Source organism: Gekko japonicus, unplaced genomic scaffold (genome assembly GCF_001447785.1).
Source record: "Gekko japonicus isolate JY-2015 unplaced genomic scaffold, Gekko_japonicus_V1.1 scaffold545, whole genome shotgun sequence".
In the NCBI taxonomy this organism is placed as follows: domain Eukaryota; kingdom Metazoa; phylum Chordata; class Lepidosauria; order Squamata; family Gekkonidae; genus Gekko; species Gekko japonicus.
Genome location: NW_015168063.1, coordinates 244,451 through 263,098, shown reverse-complemented (window position 1 = coordinate 263,098; position 18,648 = coordinate 244,451). Strand labels below are relative to the sequence as shown.

General features: G+C 48.1%; 1 protein-coding gene across 1 annotated transcript in view; it reads right to left on the bottom strand.

Moving 5' to 3' along the window:
- The window catches only part of AFF1 (AF4/FMR2 family member 1), a 186,100-nt gene that overhangs the window by 4,690 nt on the left and 162,762 nt on the right, over positions 1 to 18,648 (bottom strand). Inside the window, exons 12-20 of the mRNA XM_015414549.1 lie at positions 17,640 to 17,737; positions 15,040 to 15,295; positions 12,369 to 12,460; positions 11,909 to 11,972; positions 8,219 to 8,355; positions 6,572 to 6,643; positions 5,216 to 5,309; positions 3,973 to 4,016; positions 1,604 to 1,833 (exon numbers count right to left, since the gene is read on the bottom strand). Coding sequence (XP_015270035.1) covers positions 1,604 to 1,833; positions 3,973 to 4,016; positions 5,216 to 5,309; positions 6,572 to 6,643; positions 8,219 to 8,355; positions 11,909 to 11,972; positions 12,369 to 12,460; positions 15,040 to 15,295; positions 17,640 to 17,737 — 1,087 coding nt within the window. The remainder of the gene's footprint in view (positions 1 to 1,603; positions 1,834 to 3,972; positions 4,017 to 5,215; positions 5,310 to 6,571; positions 6,644 to 8,218; positions 8,356 to 11,908; positions 11,973 to 12,368; positions 12,461 to 15,039; positions 15,296 to 17,639; positions 17,738 to 18,648) is intronic.

The window sequence follows — 18,648 nt, the reverse complement described above, 5'->3', positions numbered from 1 at the left end:
GAGAGAACAGGCAGGCCTGCGTCCCCCTCTGACTGATTTCAATTACTCTTCAAAAGTCAGTGACTGGAGGACATCAGGCCCACGTTGTGTTTTCCTTTTAAACTAAGTGTTGCATTCTTTTCCAAAGCTCTTTTCATAAACACTCTACTTTCGTGTGGGCGTCAGTGGCTAAGAGGACGGGCTGTCTGTTCAGATGTCGGGGGGAGGGCTGGCTGCTCAGATCCCGTTTCCACCACAAGGGCAGAAGACTGCCTTCCGGCCAGCACTGCCTCCCCCACCCCTCACTATGGCCATCTATCTGTAGTGCGGAGATGATCACAGGGGTCTGCCTCGCAGGGCTTTTGCGAGAAGTACTGCTGTGAGATTTGCGAAGTGCTTTCCATGCTGAAAGCCCAATATAAAGCTCAAGCATCCTTATCTTTAGAACAATTGACAAATCCGTTCAAGGAAACAAACGCTTCTGCCTTAGAAATGCTGGGCTTTGCTGTTTTAGACTGTCACGGCTCCCCGGCTGAGACTTAAATGAGGGCTGATTCACACTTTGCGTGGCAAGGCTGTTTTGCTGCCGCCGTCAACATGGTGTGGCAAACAGCCTGCAGAGCAAAGTAGAGATGGGAGCTGGCAAACATATGGTGGACAATTGCGGATACCTAGAGAGGGTGTCCATAGTGTTCACTGCAAGCTTGCAAACTTCAGATGGCCTCTTTTTCACTCACTGGCATTCACCGATGCAGATGCATTGGTGTGCATTTGAAGCTGCCCGCCTATTTACTGTAACTAAGGGCTACACTGAATGTGCTGTGAGTTCCAGGTTTGGAGCTCCCAGAGATTTTTTTTTTACAGTTCGTTCTCAGGTGTGTGGGGACCAGGTTCAGATCTGCGGGCTTCAGCCTTCCCTGTGGAAGCTGAAAGCATTTTGCCCTCAGTGCTGATCTGAATCAGGGGTTTGTCTGCCCGAAAATTGAAAAGGAAGAGCCCTGCTGGATCAGACCAATAGTCCATCTCGTCCAGCATCCTGCCCCACACAGTGGCCAATCTAGTCACTCTGGAGGGCCAACAACAGGGCATAGAGGCTGAGGCCTTCCCCTGATGTTGCCTCCTGGCTCTGGGATTCAGAGGTTTAGTGCCTCTGCATGTGGAGGTTCCCCATAGTCCCCATGGTTAGTAGCCAGCCCATTGATAGACTTGTCCTCCATTAATCTTATCTAATCCCCCTTTAAAGCTGTTTATTCCTGCAGCCATCACTACATCCTCAGGCAGCGAATTCCACATTTTAATCACTCTCTGTGTAAAGTAGAAACACAGAACTCCCAGCGCATTTCTGGCTTAACCCTCAGGACATTTGTGGGCACACTGAGATCAGGAATTGTGCTCTATGGATCTGGTGAAGCTTTCCAAGGCCTCAAGCCAGAGAAAGGTCTTCCCCAACTACCCCATTAACTGGAGCACTGGTAACTGACCCTGGAGTTCGGCAGCATTTCAAGCCACTGACTCTTGGGCTTTCTGAAGTCCACGTGCCACATCGCAGGTGAACAACTGGGAGAATGCAGAGCTTTCGCGTGCCACAGTTACCAGCCGGGACTGAGGCGAGACAAGCCCTTACTCTTATTCTTCCTGGCCAAAACGTCAGCTTGTTCCCAGAGATCGTAGGCGTAGAGAATATAGGAAGTGATGTTGACGAAGGAAGAGGTGATGGTTGGGATGTGTTGAGGAATGCTGACGGAAGAGCCCATGCTGCCGCCGCCACAGCTGCTGGCGCTGGAGCCCGTCTGGGAGCTTACAGAACTGGCTGGAGAAGGCATCGGAGAAAGAGGAGAAGGGGTTCCTGTGCTCCTGCGGGACAAACGCACAACAAAGGAAGCTTAAGATCTCTCTCGGCCATCCAGTTCCAAAGACAGGCGACTGCCGACATGAACACATGAAACTGCCTTATACTGAATCAAAACTTTGGTCCATCAAAATCAGTATCGTCTACTCAGACTGGCCCCAGCTGTCCAACGTCTCAGGCAGAGGTCTTTCACATCACCTACTATCTGGTCCTTTTAACTGGAGACGCTGGGGATCGAGCCTGGGACCTTCTGCATGCCAAGCGGATGCTCTACCACTGAGCCATACTCCCACCTTTCCTCCCTCACTCATACACACTCAATAAAACACGCACAAGTCTTCCTCAGTCCCTCGTTTATGTAAGCACACAAGTTTTAAGAGCAAATCTGCATTTAATTTACAATTTTCAGCTTGGGGACGGAACTTCCGTTGTCCGCCATCGTGGAGTCAATCTGCATGGCAACTTTTTAAAGAATCGACACACCGCCCACATTAGAGGCTCTTCCCTGCAGTGCAAACGGCTTAGGACACAAGGGGGATACTCAGAGAGCAGAGTAACATCAGGGGAGGTAATTCTGCCAAGATAACAACAGCCTTTTTTAAAAAAGCAGAGTACCAAATTTTTAAAAATTGCTTATTAATTGCTAAGAACATAAGAAGAGCCCTGCTGTATCAGACCAGTGGTCCATCTAGTCCACGATTCTGTCTCACACAGTGGCCAACCAGTTCCTCTGGAGGCCCAATAACAGGGCATAGAGGCTGAGGCCTTCCCCTGGTGTTGCCTCCTAGCTCTGGGATTCAGAGGCTTAGTGCCTCTGAATGTGGAGGTTCCCCTCAGTCACCATGGCTGGTAGCCACTGATAGACTTATCTTCCATGAATCTATCTAATCCCCTTTTAAAGCTGTTTACTCCTGTGGCCATCACTACATCCTCTGGCAGCGAATTCCACATTTTAATCCTTCTCTATGTAAAGTCTAAGCTTAATTGTTGACGACGTTTACAATTTATTTATGTGTTTATGATGCTTCATTTTGGAAGCCACAGAGTAAGTGTTCTGGGGGATGGGGTGGAGCAATTTTTGAAAGAAACGTAACCCTCACGCCAGAAGCAGCAATCGCAGGAGTACGTGCAACTCACTGGAGAGTTTATTTATGTAAATCAGGTGACAAAGGCAAATAACTGAGACAGCACTGGCCTTGGATCAATAGCTGAGAAGGGGGGGTGAGGATTCTGAAAGGTTTAAGCCTATCAGCTGGTAGTTTGAACAGCCTGACTGGTGGTGAACCAGTTCCTGGTCACTGCTGCGATGCTTTCAAAGTGCAGAGCGAGAGCTGAAATCCCTCCGAGCATGTGCAAGAACAGCAGTCACGAATGGCCATGATACACACACACACACAAAAGCAGCAAACCTCCACACTCACACACATTACGCCACTTCCTCATTCCTATCTGAGCCACACATCTGGATTCGCCCAGAAAACTGCCAAACTAAAAGGCACAAGATGAAACCACTGCCCCCGTCACACAAAAATATCAAGACCTTTCTTGAGTCTACGGCCAAGGTTATGAAGAAAGTGACTCGCAGACCCCAACATATTCTTATTGCCGACCTGCTCTTCTCAAAGAAGCTTGGGGGGGGGGAGGTTAGCAACCAAGGGCACTGCTGTTCGGCCCCGTGGCATTCATCACACGAAGGGAGCTTTGCCTCTCCAAAGCCCACCCCCAAAATCTTCTTGTTCTCTATGGTGCTACTGGACTGCCCTCCGAAACTATCTTGTCTCCCATGCTGTTTAACATCTACATGGAACTACGGGGAGAGATTGTGCAGGAGGGTCTGGCGTGAAGAGCCGCCGATGAGCAGGTGACACCCAGCCTCATTTCTCCTTTACAGCAGAGTCTGTTATACAGCACTTATTCTGATCTGCTGTCAGTCTCCTTCAAAGAGTTTAAAGATGCAGTTATAACCTTTGGGAGTGTGAAAAACCCATCGGGAATCCCCTGTCTAGAGGCTGAGAGTGATAATTAAACCCATTCCAAACTCCTCCACCCTCCTATGGTACACGCGGTTCAATACAATTCAAACCCATCAGGGTCTGCTCTTTAAAACAAGAAAAAGGATCAGATCTGCATATTTTCAGTCCTACCTTGCGACACAGGGAGAAGGTGCTTGTGTGACTCGGGAGGAACTCTGCAACAAGGAAGGAAATTCCAGTTAAGATTGCAACTGACACCATCCTAGCACCAGTTTCCGCATTAGATTTCTGACTACTGTCTTAGACATGGAGACAGAATTGGGTAACGAGAGCCACCTGCAAAAACCGGTTCACGTCACGCAAGAAAGAAACGTGATAAAATGAACCTTGAGGTGCACCAAAGTAGGTCGAAACTCGCCTATCGGATTTACTAAGCGTCTGTTCCAAAGACAGACTCAGTAGTGAAGCTGGAGGCAGAAGTATGTTCACACAAGCAGAAAGCTGCACAGGATCACACAGTTTCCCTTTTCCCAGCAATAAAACATGGTGTGTGTTTTTCGGGCAGAAAGGGAGTGTGGATCTTACAGCACCAATGCTACTTTGGTCACACAGGTAGGCCACCGAGGTGAGCTTTTCATTATAGCAGAAGTTGGCTCTACAGCATCACTGGAAGATACTCTAAAGTATCATTTTCCACATGCAGAATTCTTTTGTGTCTTTTGGGCGTTTCCAAATTCTGGAAAGCATGCACATAAGGGGGAGAAATCGTCACAGGCTGTCGAATCCCTGCAGCTCCTTTATATGTGCCATGGAGAATTACCTGAAAGCACATGTTGAAGGTAACGATTTGGAAGCTAATAGCAAAAACAACAAGAGCCCCCTAACCGATGACCTTTCCCTCCCACTGAATAGTTCAATAGAGCAGGGGCTGTCACATGAATGGTCAGAAGCCCTCATGGAGGTTACTTGCGTACAAGGTGGTAGGCTATCTTTGCGGCTTTTCAGCCTCTCTGCAGTATCCAAACACTTTTGGAAAACAGTACCAGTAACAATAAAATAAAATTCATTATGATTATTTTTTTAAATTTTACTTCATTTATACCCCACCTTTCGGCCTAAGGGGGACCCCAAAGTGGCTCCCATTATTCTCCTCTCTGCCATTTTACCCTCACAGCAACCCTGTGAGGTAGGCGAGGCTGAGGGTGCCTGACTGGACCAAAGTCCCCCAGCAAGCTTCTACAGCAGAGTGGGGATTCGAACCTGGGTCTCCCAATTCCTAGTCTGACATTCCAGCCACTACACCCTACTGGCTCTCAATTCAGAGAGATTATTTCCAGCTGGTTTCTATGCCCACGTCAGAGCCGGTCTTCATTCTCCTTCAACGTTTGACCATAACGTTCTAAATTCTCTCTACCTTGAAGTGTTCATTAAGGGTCCGGGAATACTTTATTGCAGTGTCCTTTTTGTAGCGAAACATGGCCATGTACAGAATGGCTTGGCAGCGCATGCTGTGGAAACACAATTTGAAGCAGTGAAGGCAAAATCAGGTCAACTTTATAGCTAGATTAGAGTCCAGTATACACACCCGGACCTGGGTAGCCCAGGCAAGCCTGATTTCGTCTGATCTTGGAAGCTAAGCAGGGCCGACCCTGGGAAGTACTTGGAAGGGAGACCTCCTTGGAATACCAGAGGCAGGAGGCAGGGGCAGGCTATCAAGCCACTTCTCTGAATGTCCTCCATGCCACAGTAGGAGTTACCAGAGGTTGCCACGACTTCCAGGCATGGACACGTACACATAAAATACAAAAAAATACCCCACACACAAACACACAAAATGTCCAGGGTATATGCTTTTGAGAGTCAAAGCTGACAGAGCTTTGGCTCTCAAAGGCTTCTACCCCGAAAATCTATTTGGTCTCTAAGGTACTATGAGACTCAAATCTAGCTGTTCTACCGCAGACCAAAGCGGCAGCCCTCTGAAAAGATATTTTTTTGATATCTTGCTATCGCTCGATACTCAGTGGGCTTTGCATATACCGTGGGGTTAGATTTCTCTCAATCTCGCCCCATTGTGCTCCTTATCTCCGCTCCAACGTGGCTATTTTATATGTGGGTCCCATGATCCTCCACATAATTTTTATGGTGGGGAAAGCCCCCCCCCCCTATTTTCCAGCGGAAAAACCAGACGGATCCAACCCATTATCTCAATCATCTTTACAAGGACCATGTTCCGTAAAAGGTAAAGGTAAAGGTTCCCTTGCTCGAAAGCCAGTCGAATCCGACTCTAGGGTTGCGGTGCTCATCTCCGTTTCAAAGCCGAAGACGTTTCCGTGGTCATGTGGGCGGCATGACTAAACACCAAGGCGCACGGAACGCTGTTACCTTCCCACCGAAGTGGTACCTATTTATCTACTTGCAATTTCTTGCTTTCGAACTGCTAGGTTGGCAGGAGCTGGAACTAGAGATGGGAGCTCACTCCGTCATGCGGCAACTCGGGTCTTGAACTGCTGAACTACCGACCTTCCACAGCCTGCAGTTCAGCGTCTTAACCACTTGAGCCACCGCAGCTCCCCATGTTCCGCAGACTCACATTATTATATCCACATGACAGACTGAGGAGAAAGAAGAGGCTATTCATAATCTAGCCAATGAATCCCTAGATGACCTCTGAGTTTCCCCCCCATTAGTATTTCAGTTTACATCCATGTATGTTTTTATAGATAGCTTTTTCAAATCAAAACACTTGAAAATAGAACAAGGACCCACTCACCATAAAACAGCAAAGATTTTTTCCTGTGTAGTTGTTGAAGAGTCCGTGAAGGATTTTAATGTCATTACGAATCTAAAAGAAGACAAAATGAGACATGGTTGTCGCAATTAAAAAAAATAAACGATATTTTATATGTGGCAACAATGAGTGCTATTTACGCAAGGTCACACTGACAGGAAGGAAACATGGTAGTTTGGGGAGCTGACATTTTTGTGTGTGACCTTTTTGTGACCTTTTCAAAATATAAGCCAAGTGCTCATTCTGGTTGTTATTCTCCCACTGAAGCAAAGCGAGAAGATAAAGTAGGAAATTAACATCTATCTTTTAAAAATGCAGTACTGTCCTCCTAACTTCCCTCAAAAGTACTTAAAGAAACTTACAAAGCACAAGCAAAATATCATTTCCACATAACACCAATGTGGTGTAGTGGTTAAGAATGGCAGACTCTAATCTGGAGAACTGGGTTTGATTCTCCACTCCTCTACATGAAGCCCGCTGGGTGACCCTGGGCCAGTCCCAGTTCCCTCAAAACTCTCTCACCCCCACCTAGCTCACAAGATGCCTGCCGCGGGGAGAGGAAGGAAAGGCGAATGTAAGTGACTTTGAGGCTCCTTAGGGCAGAGAAAAGTGGGGTATAAAACCCCCCTACTCTTCTTCTTCTTCTATCTGAGGGCCCTGAGTTTGACTGGCTCTTCCTTTTTCCAAAACCATCCCTTGCAGTCCAATGGATTCCAATGAGGCCCTCCTTTTCCCTACTCTGCTGCTCTGAACAGCACTTGGTATTCTACGCAGCTCATTCATTTTGAGGGGGGGGTCCAGTGCCTAGACTGCAGTCCTGTGGGCTCCCAACAAACGGCTCGAGGGCTGGCCAAAAAACTCCCATAGACCATATGCTGGCTCTTGGCCTGTCACTTCCCCATCTAAGAACATAAGAACATAAGAGAAGCCAGTGTTGGATCAGGCCAATGGCCCATCCAGTCCAACACTCTGGGTGCGTTCAGACGGGGGATTTACAACGGTTGCTGTGCCGGTTCCAACCGGTGTACTTACGGGCGTTCAGACGGCGAACATCTGCCTCCCGTCCCTAACCGCTGTAAATCCCTTTAAACCATTGCACTCTGCCACTAGGTCCCAAGTGGTGGTAAACAGAGTGCAACGGTGGCTTCCGATGAACCCTTCCGTCTGATCGCTCTCCTCCGTTGCACAGCCAGGCTTTCCCTGGCCATTTTTTAAAAAAAACTAAGCGATATGCGCTCAGGCGAAGCTTCGCCCTGAGCGTTTTTTTTTTTTAAGCCCTTACTTTACCGTCCCGGAGGAGTCCGGGACTACAGGGAGGCCAGGTTGGGCTTTAAACTTTAAAGGTAAGTGCTTACCTTTAAAGTTTAAATGTAAGGGGCATGTGCAAAAATCGCCATTCTCTGAATGGCTGCCTGTGCGCATGCTCAAACTGCTTTTTTTAAAAAAAAAAAACGCCGACGCCCGCAGCGTGTGAGCGGGCGTCCAACGGAGGGATTCGCAAAATGGAGGGTGAGTCTGATCGCGTTTCTGCCGGCATAAACTGCACCGGTGCAGGAGCTCCAGCAGTGGGGCCAGGACACGAGAAGCTCCCCCACTGGCTTCGAAAGTCAGCAAGATCCCCCCACTTACTTGATGAGGTCTATGGTCTCTGCAAACATGGTATATGCTGGCTTTGGTGACAGGGTGTCCGATTCCATTGCAATGCCGCACTCAATGAACGACAGGGCAGCATCCAAGTACTTGAAGGCTTTCCCGACTTTGTCTGTCTGTTGGGGAGAAGGAGAACGCTGGTCAGCCCCAGGAGCCAGGAAGTCCCACGGCTCAAAGGTTCAGGCTGAAACAGGATGCCTGCACATGTTCGACCCTAGTTTGAAATCACGTTTCTCCCCTCCCCTCCATGAACGGAGCATCTGAGCTTAGAAGAGCATTGAGAATTCAAGGGCACAGCCCCGGTGGGAGCTTTAAGTCAAAGCTTGGCAAGCCACTGAAAGAAATCCCATATATTTGAAGCAATAAACACATTTACCGCTTGCCATTAGCCTTAGGTAGTAATCCTCTGGAACACAAAGCAGCAAAGTGGTGCTTTAGGCAGGAAGCTCTGTGGACCGTTTCAGGTAAATGCTTTCATGTACCTGGGCGGACTCTCCGATAGGTTGAAAAAGACGGAGAGAAAGCTTCATGTTTAAGTTTTAGGCAGGGAGAAAGAGAAGTACCAGCTGCTGTCAAGAAGCAAGGGAACAAGCGAAGCATTGGCAGGCACGCCTGGCGCTGGGGTGCCAGAGAGCTTGGAATCGCACCACAGTGGCCTTGTCAAAGAAGCCAAACTATACTCGGTTAGCTCAAGGGCAGTGTTTCCTCTAAGCTGAGTTAGCGTGAGATAGCCCACAGTTTTTTAGCCTCCAGCTCACACTTTGTTGTCTGAGCTCATGAAGAATGGCTCCAGAGCAAACTAATTAATGCAGTAGGCAAATTGCTCACTCACAACTTTCATGCCTGTCGCTCACAAAGTAGAGTTTTTGCTCACAAGACTCCACAGCTTAGAGGGAACATTGCTCAAGGGTAGAAGAAGAAGAGAAGAGATTGGATTTATACCCCACCCTTCACTTGGAGTCTCAGAGCGGCTTACAAACTCCTTTTCCCTTCCCCTCCCCACAACAGACACCCTGTGAGGTGGGTTGTGCTGAGAGAGCTCTGACGCAAACTGCTCTTTTTCAAGGACAGCTGTGCCAGAGCTTGTGACTGACCCAAGGTCACCTCAGGAGGTGCAAGTTGAGGAGTGGGGAATCAAACCCGGTTCTCCCAGATTAGAGTCCGCGCACTTAATCACTACACCAAACTGGCTCTCCACAGAACACCAATGTGGTAGACATTCCCAAAGGATTTCTGCTGACAAAAGGATCGCCACCGAGGCCAGTTTGAGGCACTCTGTCATTCCAAAAGCAAGGCACAACTATCAGCCTCTTGAACCCAGGCAGCGGCAAGGCAGGCCCCAGAGGTGGGGGGCAGTCTCCTCTCATGTTGCTGATAGCGGACAGTGAGTGAAGCCCCTGCGGCATGCTGGGACTCCCACTGTGCCCCCCCCCCCAATTTGCTTAGGTGGTTTGGCTACAGAGCCAGCCCACATTATCGCAGTGCGCTCACTCTATGTTAGTGGAAGGAATGGCCCAGCGTGGACCTGTTCCACAATGTTTGGCAGTCCCGACTCCCATGTCGTGCTACAAAACATCCAGTTTTGTCCCACTCAGAAACAGAGGCCAGGGCGGGGTTCTGTGGGCAGAAGCCACGGATTGATCTGCAACGGCTGGGGTCCTGTGGAGCTGTCGCACTTTCTCTAGCTTGTGAGTGACCACTCTTTGTCCACACCAACAAAGAAGAAACAAGTGCTGTTCTTGGAAACAGGGTGGCACTGAAGGCAATGCTAATTTCCCCACATCTCCTGGGGGCCCACCCCTCTTCGACCAAGCTCTGAACCAAAGGACGTGGGGCACGAACGTCGCCCGTCGTCATGACAACTCAAGCAGGACACCCAAAGCTAAACGGGAGGAACAATAGTGGGCGGAGCCTTGCTGGGGGCTCCACCCCCATTACTCCTTACTCAGATGGCAGCCGAGACCACCTGTTGCCTTCACTGCTGCCTCACTTCCACACAGTGTGCCTTCCGCAGGCACCTCTGGCCCACTGAGAAACTTTGCTCTCATCCCGCTCAAGCTCTGGCTGGGGGTTGGGGCACAGTTAGTACCTGCCCACTCAATCTCTGTCACCACAACGCATGTGATCAGCATCTGCCCTTGTAACACCAGGCACCCAACCATTGCAGGGGCACTCCCTCTCTGCATTCAAAGATCGATGCTCACCCCCCCCCCCCAAACACATCCCTTGTCCAAACTACTGGGCATACCTTAGGAATAAACCAGTTCAAGAATGCTCCAAGGTCGACAGGTAATTCTCGAAAAAGCACAACCTGTGATCTATTCACCAAACACCAGAGGTCCCCAACCTTTTTGAGCCTAGGGGCACATTTGGAATTCTGACACGGCGTGGTGGGCACTGCGGCAAAGGGGCTGCCACAGGAGGCAAGGCCAGCCACAAAAGGATCGCCACAGCTTAACTTCAGTCAAACAGTGCAGATTCTTGTGGTGTGGTGGCAGCTGCCGCCAAGGCAACATTTTTAAAAATCTGCACAACCAAATCTCCAGTAGTCCAATCAGAAGCCTTGCTGGTCAAGAGTCCTGCCTGGCTCCTAAGAACACTTGGCAGGCACTAGAGAGGGTGTTGGCAGGCACTGTGGCCCCTACAGGCACCAGACATTGGGGATTCCTGAACTGCACACAGGTAAGACTACACCAGAAGTGTGTTCAGAGGTGAGCATCAGTCACAGCTCTTTTGAGCCGTGTGTGACAAAGTGAACAGGAAGTCGGACAGGGATCTGGGAAGACCTGAGCTCCAATCCCATATCGACTACAGGCTCAGCTCATGACGCCCTTTAGCAAATCATGCTCTGCTGGTCCAAGGACACTTCTGCAGAATGGGAGTCTTGCGGCATTGACTTAAAAGCCAGTTTGGTGTAGTGGTTAAGTGTGCGGACTCTAATCTGGGACAACTGGGTTTGATGCCCCACTCCTCCACTTGCAGCCGCTAGATGACCTTGGGCAAGCCATAGTTCTGTCAGAGCTATTCTTGAAAGAGCAGTTCTTGAAAGAACTCTCTCAGCCCCACCTACCTCACAGGGTGTCTGTTGTGGGGAGGGGAAGGGGAAGAAGTTTGTAAGCCACTCTGAGACTCCCAGTGAAGGGCGGGGTATAAATCCAATCTCTTCTCTCTTTTCTTCTAAGGACACTTTCACACACTCTGAATAATGTACTCTCAACCCTCTTTCAATGCACTTTGCAACTGTATTGTACTGCATGAAATGGCACCATCCACTTGGAAACAATCGCTGAAGTACACTGAAAGTGCATTCTTCAGCATGTATGAAGGCGCCCTGAAGGGTACCAGGACACTCAAACCGACTAAATACAATAAAAAACTTTTAGTAAGTTACAACTGTTTATGACTCCAGTTGCAAAAACAGTAAAGACAATAAATAAATAAGTTACAACAAGCAACAGAAATAACTACATCCTACTGTACGTAAGCACAGCATATTAATGAATCGGAGCCCTACCTCTTTCCTCGTCTTGAAATCTGGAATCGTTTCTACAGCTGAGTGCCCTTAGAGCAGCCAATCACACTTTGCCTATTCCCACTCATGAAGCGCAAACATATTTTCTTAACAGACCACTGGCCAGTTTGAGGACACTACCCCATGTTTGGACTTACCGTTGCATCCGCTTTGTGCTTCAGCCTCTTGGCCTCCTTTAAGTAATATTCCACCGGATGTTGTCTGAAAATTAAAATTTGAGGGGGGGGAGGGAAATGGTTTAAAAGAAATACACTCATAGCTAAAATATTGGGCTGCTCTTTCACCTGTTGATCCACCCTTCAAATTAAATTAACCAGCACGCTTCATCTTAAGGCCCCACTGGACTCTTGCTCTTTTCTACTGCTACAGACAGACTAATGTGGCTACCCATCTTGATCCAGCATGCTTTTAGAACATAGTTTGAGTCCGGTGGCCCACATGGCTACCCACCTGAATCTATCAGCATGCTTTTAGCTATGCAATGCATTAATGGATTCGCTCTACACACCAAATAATCCATTTTCTTTAACAAACACATGAAGAGGAGGAAGCAAGAAGGGAAAGTGCAAAATGAGAGACGGGGGGGGGGATTCTTACTTGTGCGGCTTGCTTTGAGGTTTCGTTGGCTTGGAGGTACCGTTTGGCAAAGAAGGCACTGGGAAAAGGTTAGAAACGTCCTCTGCAGATCCCTAGGGAGGCAAGGGAAGAAAGACGTCATCTAGTGGCAGTCACAGCAAAGCTTCTGTCTTTCCAACGTGATTACTTGTTTCCCCTGTCCACAGATTTAACTTTCCATCTTTTTTTCTACAATAAAACCCAGAGGATGAAGAACTATGGCTTCCCGCTAGCGATGTTCCAACATGCTGCGAATTTTGCAGAGGGTGTGTGTGTGTGGGGGGGGGGATTAAGTCACGGGTTTTTCTTGGTGGCAAAGCCAAACCTGAGATTCAGGGGAACAAAAGCCCAGAGTGAGCTGTTCCGTTCTGTATGAAGCAACGCACTTGGCCCCTGGCAATGCTAAGATGCAAAACAACCACCACATACACACTGGCTTCTTTTGCACGGGAGGCAGGTGATCTCAGAGGATAAAAGAAACTTCAAGCTAAAGGTGAAATCTGAGACTAGCTTCACAGTTTCCAAAGCAGTGAGATGTGTTAATAACAGTCAAAAACAAGTGGCCAACTTGGAACCATAACCTAAGAAACTGCCGATTGATAGATTGGCAATATGGTCTCTCTTTGCTGCTACAAATCCAGGACAAAGGCAGCTGTGGGTGGTGAAGAAGAAAGACAGCTTTGTTTTCACCACTTCACCTGAAGGCCACTTTTACAGAACTGGGAGACTGCCACACTACTGCTGCCCTGAACACTGTAGCTATGAAGAGAACACTATTCATTCCCTAAGAATCAGATCATTCTAAACAATTCTAGCCTGGAATTTTGGCCCAAATTGGATCATTCCAAAGGTTCTAGCTTTGAATTCTGCCCCCAACCCAGTTGTTTAAGGGTTCTAGCCTAAAATTCTGGCCCCAACCAGTTTGAGGGTTCTAACTTTAGCCAGTTTGGTGTAGTGGTTAAGTGTGCGGACTCTAATCTGGGAGAACCGGGTTTGATTCCCCACACCTTCACATGCAGCTGCTGGATGACCTTGGGCAAGCTGTAGTTCTGTCAGAGCTGTTATCTCAAGGACAGTTCTCTCAGAGCTGTCTCAGCCCCGCCTACCTCACAGGGTGTCTGTTGTGGGGAGGGGAAGGGGAAGGAGTTTGTAAGCTGCTCTGAGACTCCAAGTGAAGGGCAGGGTATAAATCCAATCTCCTCCTCCTCCTAATTTGGAATTCTGCCCAAAGCAGATCATTCTAAGGGTTCTAACCTGGAATTCTGCCCTCAACCAAATCATTCTAAGGGTTCTAGTCTAGAATTCTGACCCACACTGGATCATTCTAAGGACTCTAGCCTGGAATTCTGTTTACTAGGACTAACAAGTGAGATGCCTCCGGAAGATCAAAAGCAACAACTCTAAGTTGCTGCCGATCTCCAGCACCTGGGATTCAGAAGCATCCTTCCTTTGACAATGCCATTTGGCAATCATGTGCAATAGCCACTGACTGATCTATGCATCTGTGCAATTCTCTTTTAAAAAGCCATCTAAGTTGGTGGCAAGGAATTCAATGTGTGCCCACTGCTTGCTTTAGGCAGGCTCTTTAAAAATGTTTTATCTAGGACCAACATATCTCTCTCCTAACAATAAACTAGATTTTAAAACATCCTTGAGTTTGACTGTACAGGAGACGCAGAGTGGCACAGGGCATGAAATAAAGGTACGCAGGCATACAGGTTGTGTGTGTACAGTTCCCAAAAGTGATCCTCTTGTGACACATGGTTTAAGGCTACCTTGGGAGACTGGAACCAAGCCTAAAGATGGTCAGGAAAAGATTCCTTGCAACTGCTCCCCTTCTCTCATATGGCCCCCCTGAGGTGGAGCAGAGGCCAGAAATAAACCCATATTTTTTTTTAAAAAAAGGCCTGAGTTTCTTGGCTATTCCTGCGTTTGTTCAGACATAAAAAGTCTGGCTCCAACAAGAGGCACACTTAAACTAGGAGTTGGATCCAGGCTACCTCTTCTGTCCACACGAGGCACTTTGGCGATGGAACACCATTTCCCTGCCCTCCCGTCTCAGTGCAGCCCACCGATCTCCCTGAAATGCGGCTCCCAGGAGACAGGGAAGATCATGAGAGGCAAACTGTGGGTCCATAACAGGAAGGGAGGAATTGGTGGAAATTACCCCTCTCCTGTTAGCTGAAAATTTAGTCTAGGTCCAACCCCATTTACAAAAATACCCCGTTTTTGTTTTTTTTAAAGCATTAACTTCCCACTCCCCTGTTCAATTTCTTCTTTCCCATCCAGTTTTATACAACCTGCACCCATGAGGACACTTTCAGAGGGTGGCCATGTTGGTCTGCCGGAGGACAGCCAGATCCGAGTTCAGCAGCACCTTAGAAACCAGCAAGATTTGGGGGGGCAGGAGCTTTTGCGTCAAAGCGGTCTTCACCCAACACAAGTAGTATCTGATAAAGTAAGTTTTGACTCTCAAAAGCTTACATACCAAAAATCCCGTTGGTCTCCGAGGCACCACTGGACTCAAATCTAACCTTCACCTAGAATTCAAACATGCTTATCCTAGATCCAAACTTTTTACAGGCCTGAGAGAGGCATACTTAGATCTATTTAAGCAGCCCCGGAACAGACACCGTCAGGGGCTTCCACCTACTTTGCCGATCTTTGAGGTTTCGGAAGGCTTTCCTTCCATTTTCCTGTGCTTGGAGGATGACAAGTCCTTGTGGCTGCTCTCCTTGCTCTTGGCAGTGCTGCTACCGAGTCTGGGGGGCGGCTGGCTGGAGGGACCGCTTTCGCTCTTTGGCCTTTTCTGAGCCGTCTTGGCTGGCTTCTCGGCAGGCGGCGTGGGAGACCTCGGTGGCAGTGGCATCTCTTTCCTCTGTGTTGTCTCTACTGACATCTTTGAAGCCCTAGAGATGGAGAATCCGATCGGTATTTTAAGGAGTGCGGAGGAACACAAAAGATCTGAGGGTGGGGTGGGGTGGGGAGGCAGGGAAAACGGGAATTGAAGCGTGTGGGATAGCGGCCCCATTTATTTAATGGGAGGTATTGAAAACGCAAGATAGCAAAGTGACAAAGAATTCATCAAGGGCAATAAGGGATATCAGGGGCTTTCTGGTGACTCACTGTCGATAATAACACGGAAGGTGAAACCGGGGGGGGGGGGAATGCACGCAGGAGATTAGTCATTCAAGTTTTATCTCTACAGGAGATCTGGAGTTTAAAGGAGATGATGATGCGTAGGGTCGCTGAGGATTTAATTTAGGTGCCGGAAGGCACAACAGTTTGTTCTTCACAGTGGCGAGGATCCAAAAAAAACCTATTTTAGGTGTGTCCAAGAAGCCTGGATATACCCCATGGGATTTTTCTTCTCGCTTCAAACAGCAGATCCTGCCCACCCACATCACATATCAAACCATTTCTAAATCTCCCATCAGTCTTCACAAGTGTGTGCCATTTGGCTAGGGTTGTCAACAGTGGTCACTGGGGTTGGGTCGGAGGGAGGTATTTGTGAATCTCCTGCATTGTGCAGCGGGTTGGACTAGATGACCCTGGAGGTCCCTTCCAACTCTATGATTCTATGAACTCCCAGGAGAAAAAAAAATTGCCCCTTAAATAGAGGGTGCCGTTTACTTTCATGCCATGAAAAGCTTCAGCTGCCCATTTTTACACATTAAGCCTCCACTGAAGGGACAGGACATTCTCCTCCAAGCCTGCTGGAAACCTGCACGTGGCATAGGACTGGGGGTGGGGTGGGGAGACTGTGGTTCAAGAAACACAAGCCCAAAACCTCACTGGATAAACAGAGCTTGTGAAGTTTTGGGGGGTTCTGGCCCACTTTGGCAAAAGAACATCTCGACTTCCAGCAAAAGACTCAGAAGAAGCAACGTTCAGACCTTCTGCATTGCTGACTTACTGCACATTAATGTCTATTTCACATACACGGATCATGAATTTCATTAGCAGCTTCCGTACCATGGAATGACAACTCAGAGTTGTGTAGTAAAATCCAGAATGATTAGGTCTGTAACATTTAATCCAAAAACGGTGAAGCTATTCAGTACCCAGGAATATATCCAGGTTGGTGGGACCATGCTTCTTGGCCACCATTTATGGCAACAGAAACTTTTCAACTACCCTCAAGGATGCAGCCTGACATTGTAGGACTATATATTCAGGTGGGTAGCCATGTTGGTCTGAAGCAATGGAACAAGGTTTGAGTTTAGTGGCACCTTCAAGACCAACAAAGTATAATTCTGGGAATAAGCTTTTGTGTGCACGCACATTATCTGAATTCAGTGCGACCAACAGGATGCATGAAGCAGACCTGCTGGACCTTCAATACTCAACCGGCAGTCCAATTTTTGCAAATTCCAGTGGTATAAGCTGCCCAAAGCCATCTAGAAAATTTTACTGCATAATTGCAAACAGAGCTTCACTTCTTCAAACCTCATTATTTTCAAGTAATCATCTTGTGCAATTCATTCCTACAAAGAAAAACGCCACACTTGCAAGTGTGCCCATTATCAGCACCTTGACTTTGTATAGCCATGATCCAAACATGTTGTGTGTGTTCAGCATCTCAGGCCACGGCCACTCAGCCCGGGTTAGATATTCTGAACGGAAGCCTATCAACCATTCAGGAGGAAGGACAGAATTGTACCCACCATTCCCTGTCCCAAACAGCCAATCAGTACTATTTGGCACACCTAACTGGAAGACAGGCCTGCACAGCCCTGATGGCGGCCTGAGTTCGGGTAGTTCACACGCAGCATGAAGCTGTGCCCACACACCCCTTTCAGGTGCACAGAGGGCTGCTTCCAGCCACATCAGACATTTAACCTGGATTGGGGCGTATACATTCAGGGTTTAAGGCTTAGGCATTTCACCAAGTTCGGACAAGAACAAAGCCTCAGCCTACAGAACTGACTTGTGGTTCAAAAGGATTCAGTGGAAAAGAACAGGCTGAACCAACACCTCAATGCTAACGTGGCATATATTTGCTAAATTAACATAATCTGCATATTATAACAACCCAGTATTTGGGGACTGACGACAAAGCCCCTTGGTGGTTTAAGTATCAGGAAAGAGATCTCTAGGACGCAGCAAGGACGCACTATATACTCCGCCTTCTGCTGGGGCCATGCTTGATCCAAAAGATAAATAAAAGTTCAATGTTTGAAATGGACAACTCGGGCTCTGCTCTTGATCTCCTTTGCCACCTTTTAAAAATTCTGGCAGTTTTGGACTCACTTGTTTTTACTAGAGTCTTTGTGACTTGACAACGAGGGCAATTTGGTTTCTTTCTCCATCTTGATCTTCTTCTGATCATCTCTGGGCGTTTCTCCTTGCTGGTAACACAGGAAAATGCAGAGCTCAGTAAATTAAAGGTCTTGGGGTTCCAAATCCAGCTACGTACCTTGGCACAGCCTGAACAGAACCGGCACACGGTTGCAGGAATCACAAGAACCAGGTGCTTGCTGGGGAGAGGGAAGGGACAAAATCCAGCCCTGTTTCCCTCCATCACACTCCACCCCTCCCCATCTTGAACAGCTATCACCAGCTTTCTCAACAGATGGAGGAACATTATGCTCCCAGCAGCTGAAACAGCTGAAGAACCACAACTGTAGCACTGGTTTGTGCTCGTGGATCCTCATCCAGCTAGGGATATGCACGAGGGCTATCGTTCTGTGCACACATTTCCTGGATTACAGCATGAATGTAGGGAGCACAGGAAGCAACTGGAACCCCAGTTTAAAATGTGGCCCCACCCAAACCCCAGCATAGCCACAGAGTTCACCACTCTATTGTATGCACCTTCTGCAAAACAGACCACAGGCAAAGGGCTCTTCAACTGACTTCAGCAGCAGCATGAAATATAAGATCGGGTTTTGGCTTTCTGCCGATGAAGTACAGCTGCTCATCCCTGGGCATAAGCAAAGAATGGCAGCAAATGCTCAAGGGCTCTAGAAGAAATGATCTGCCAGATTTCAGATTTTTCTGCAAACCTGGGGTGTTCTTTGGGTTTGTAGAAAAATCTATCTTGTCTGGATATGGCCCCAAACTCTGGATTCATGCAGCCACAGATTTGGCCATGCTGAAAATTAGACATATTGACAGCTGAAAATGGGGGCAGGGGATAGATAAAATGTAGATTGGTTGGTGGGTAGGAAGGAAGGAGATAAGGAAGCAGTGAATGGTGAGGATGCAGCACTTACCAGGAGGCGGGAAAGCGAATATAGTGTGGGGCGGGGGACAGGGG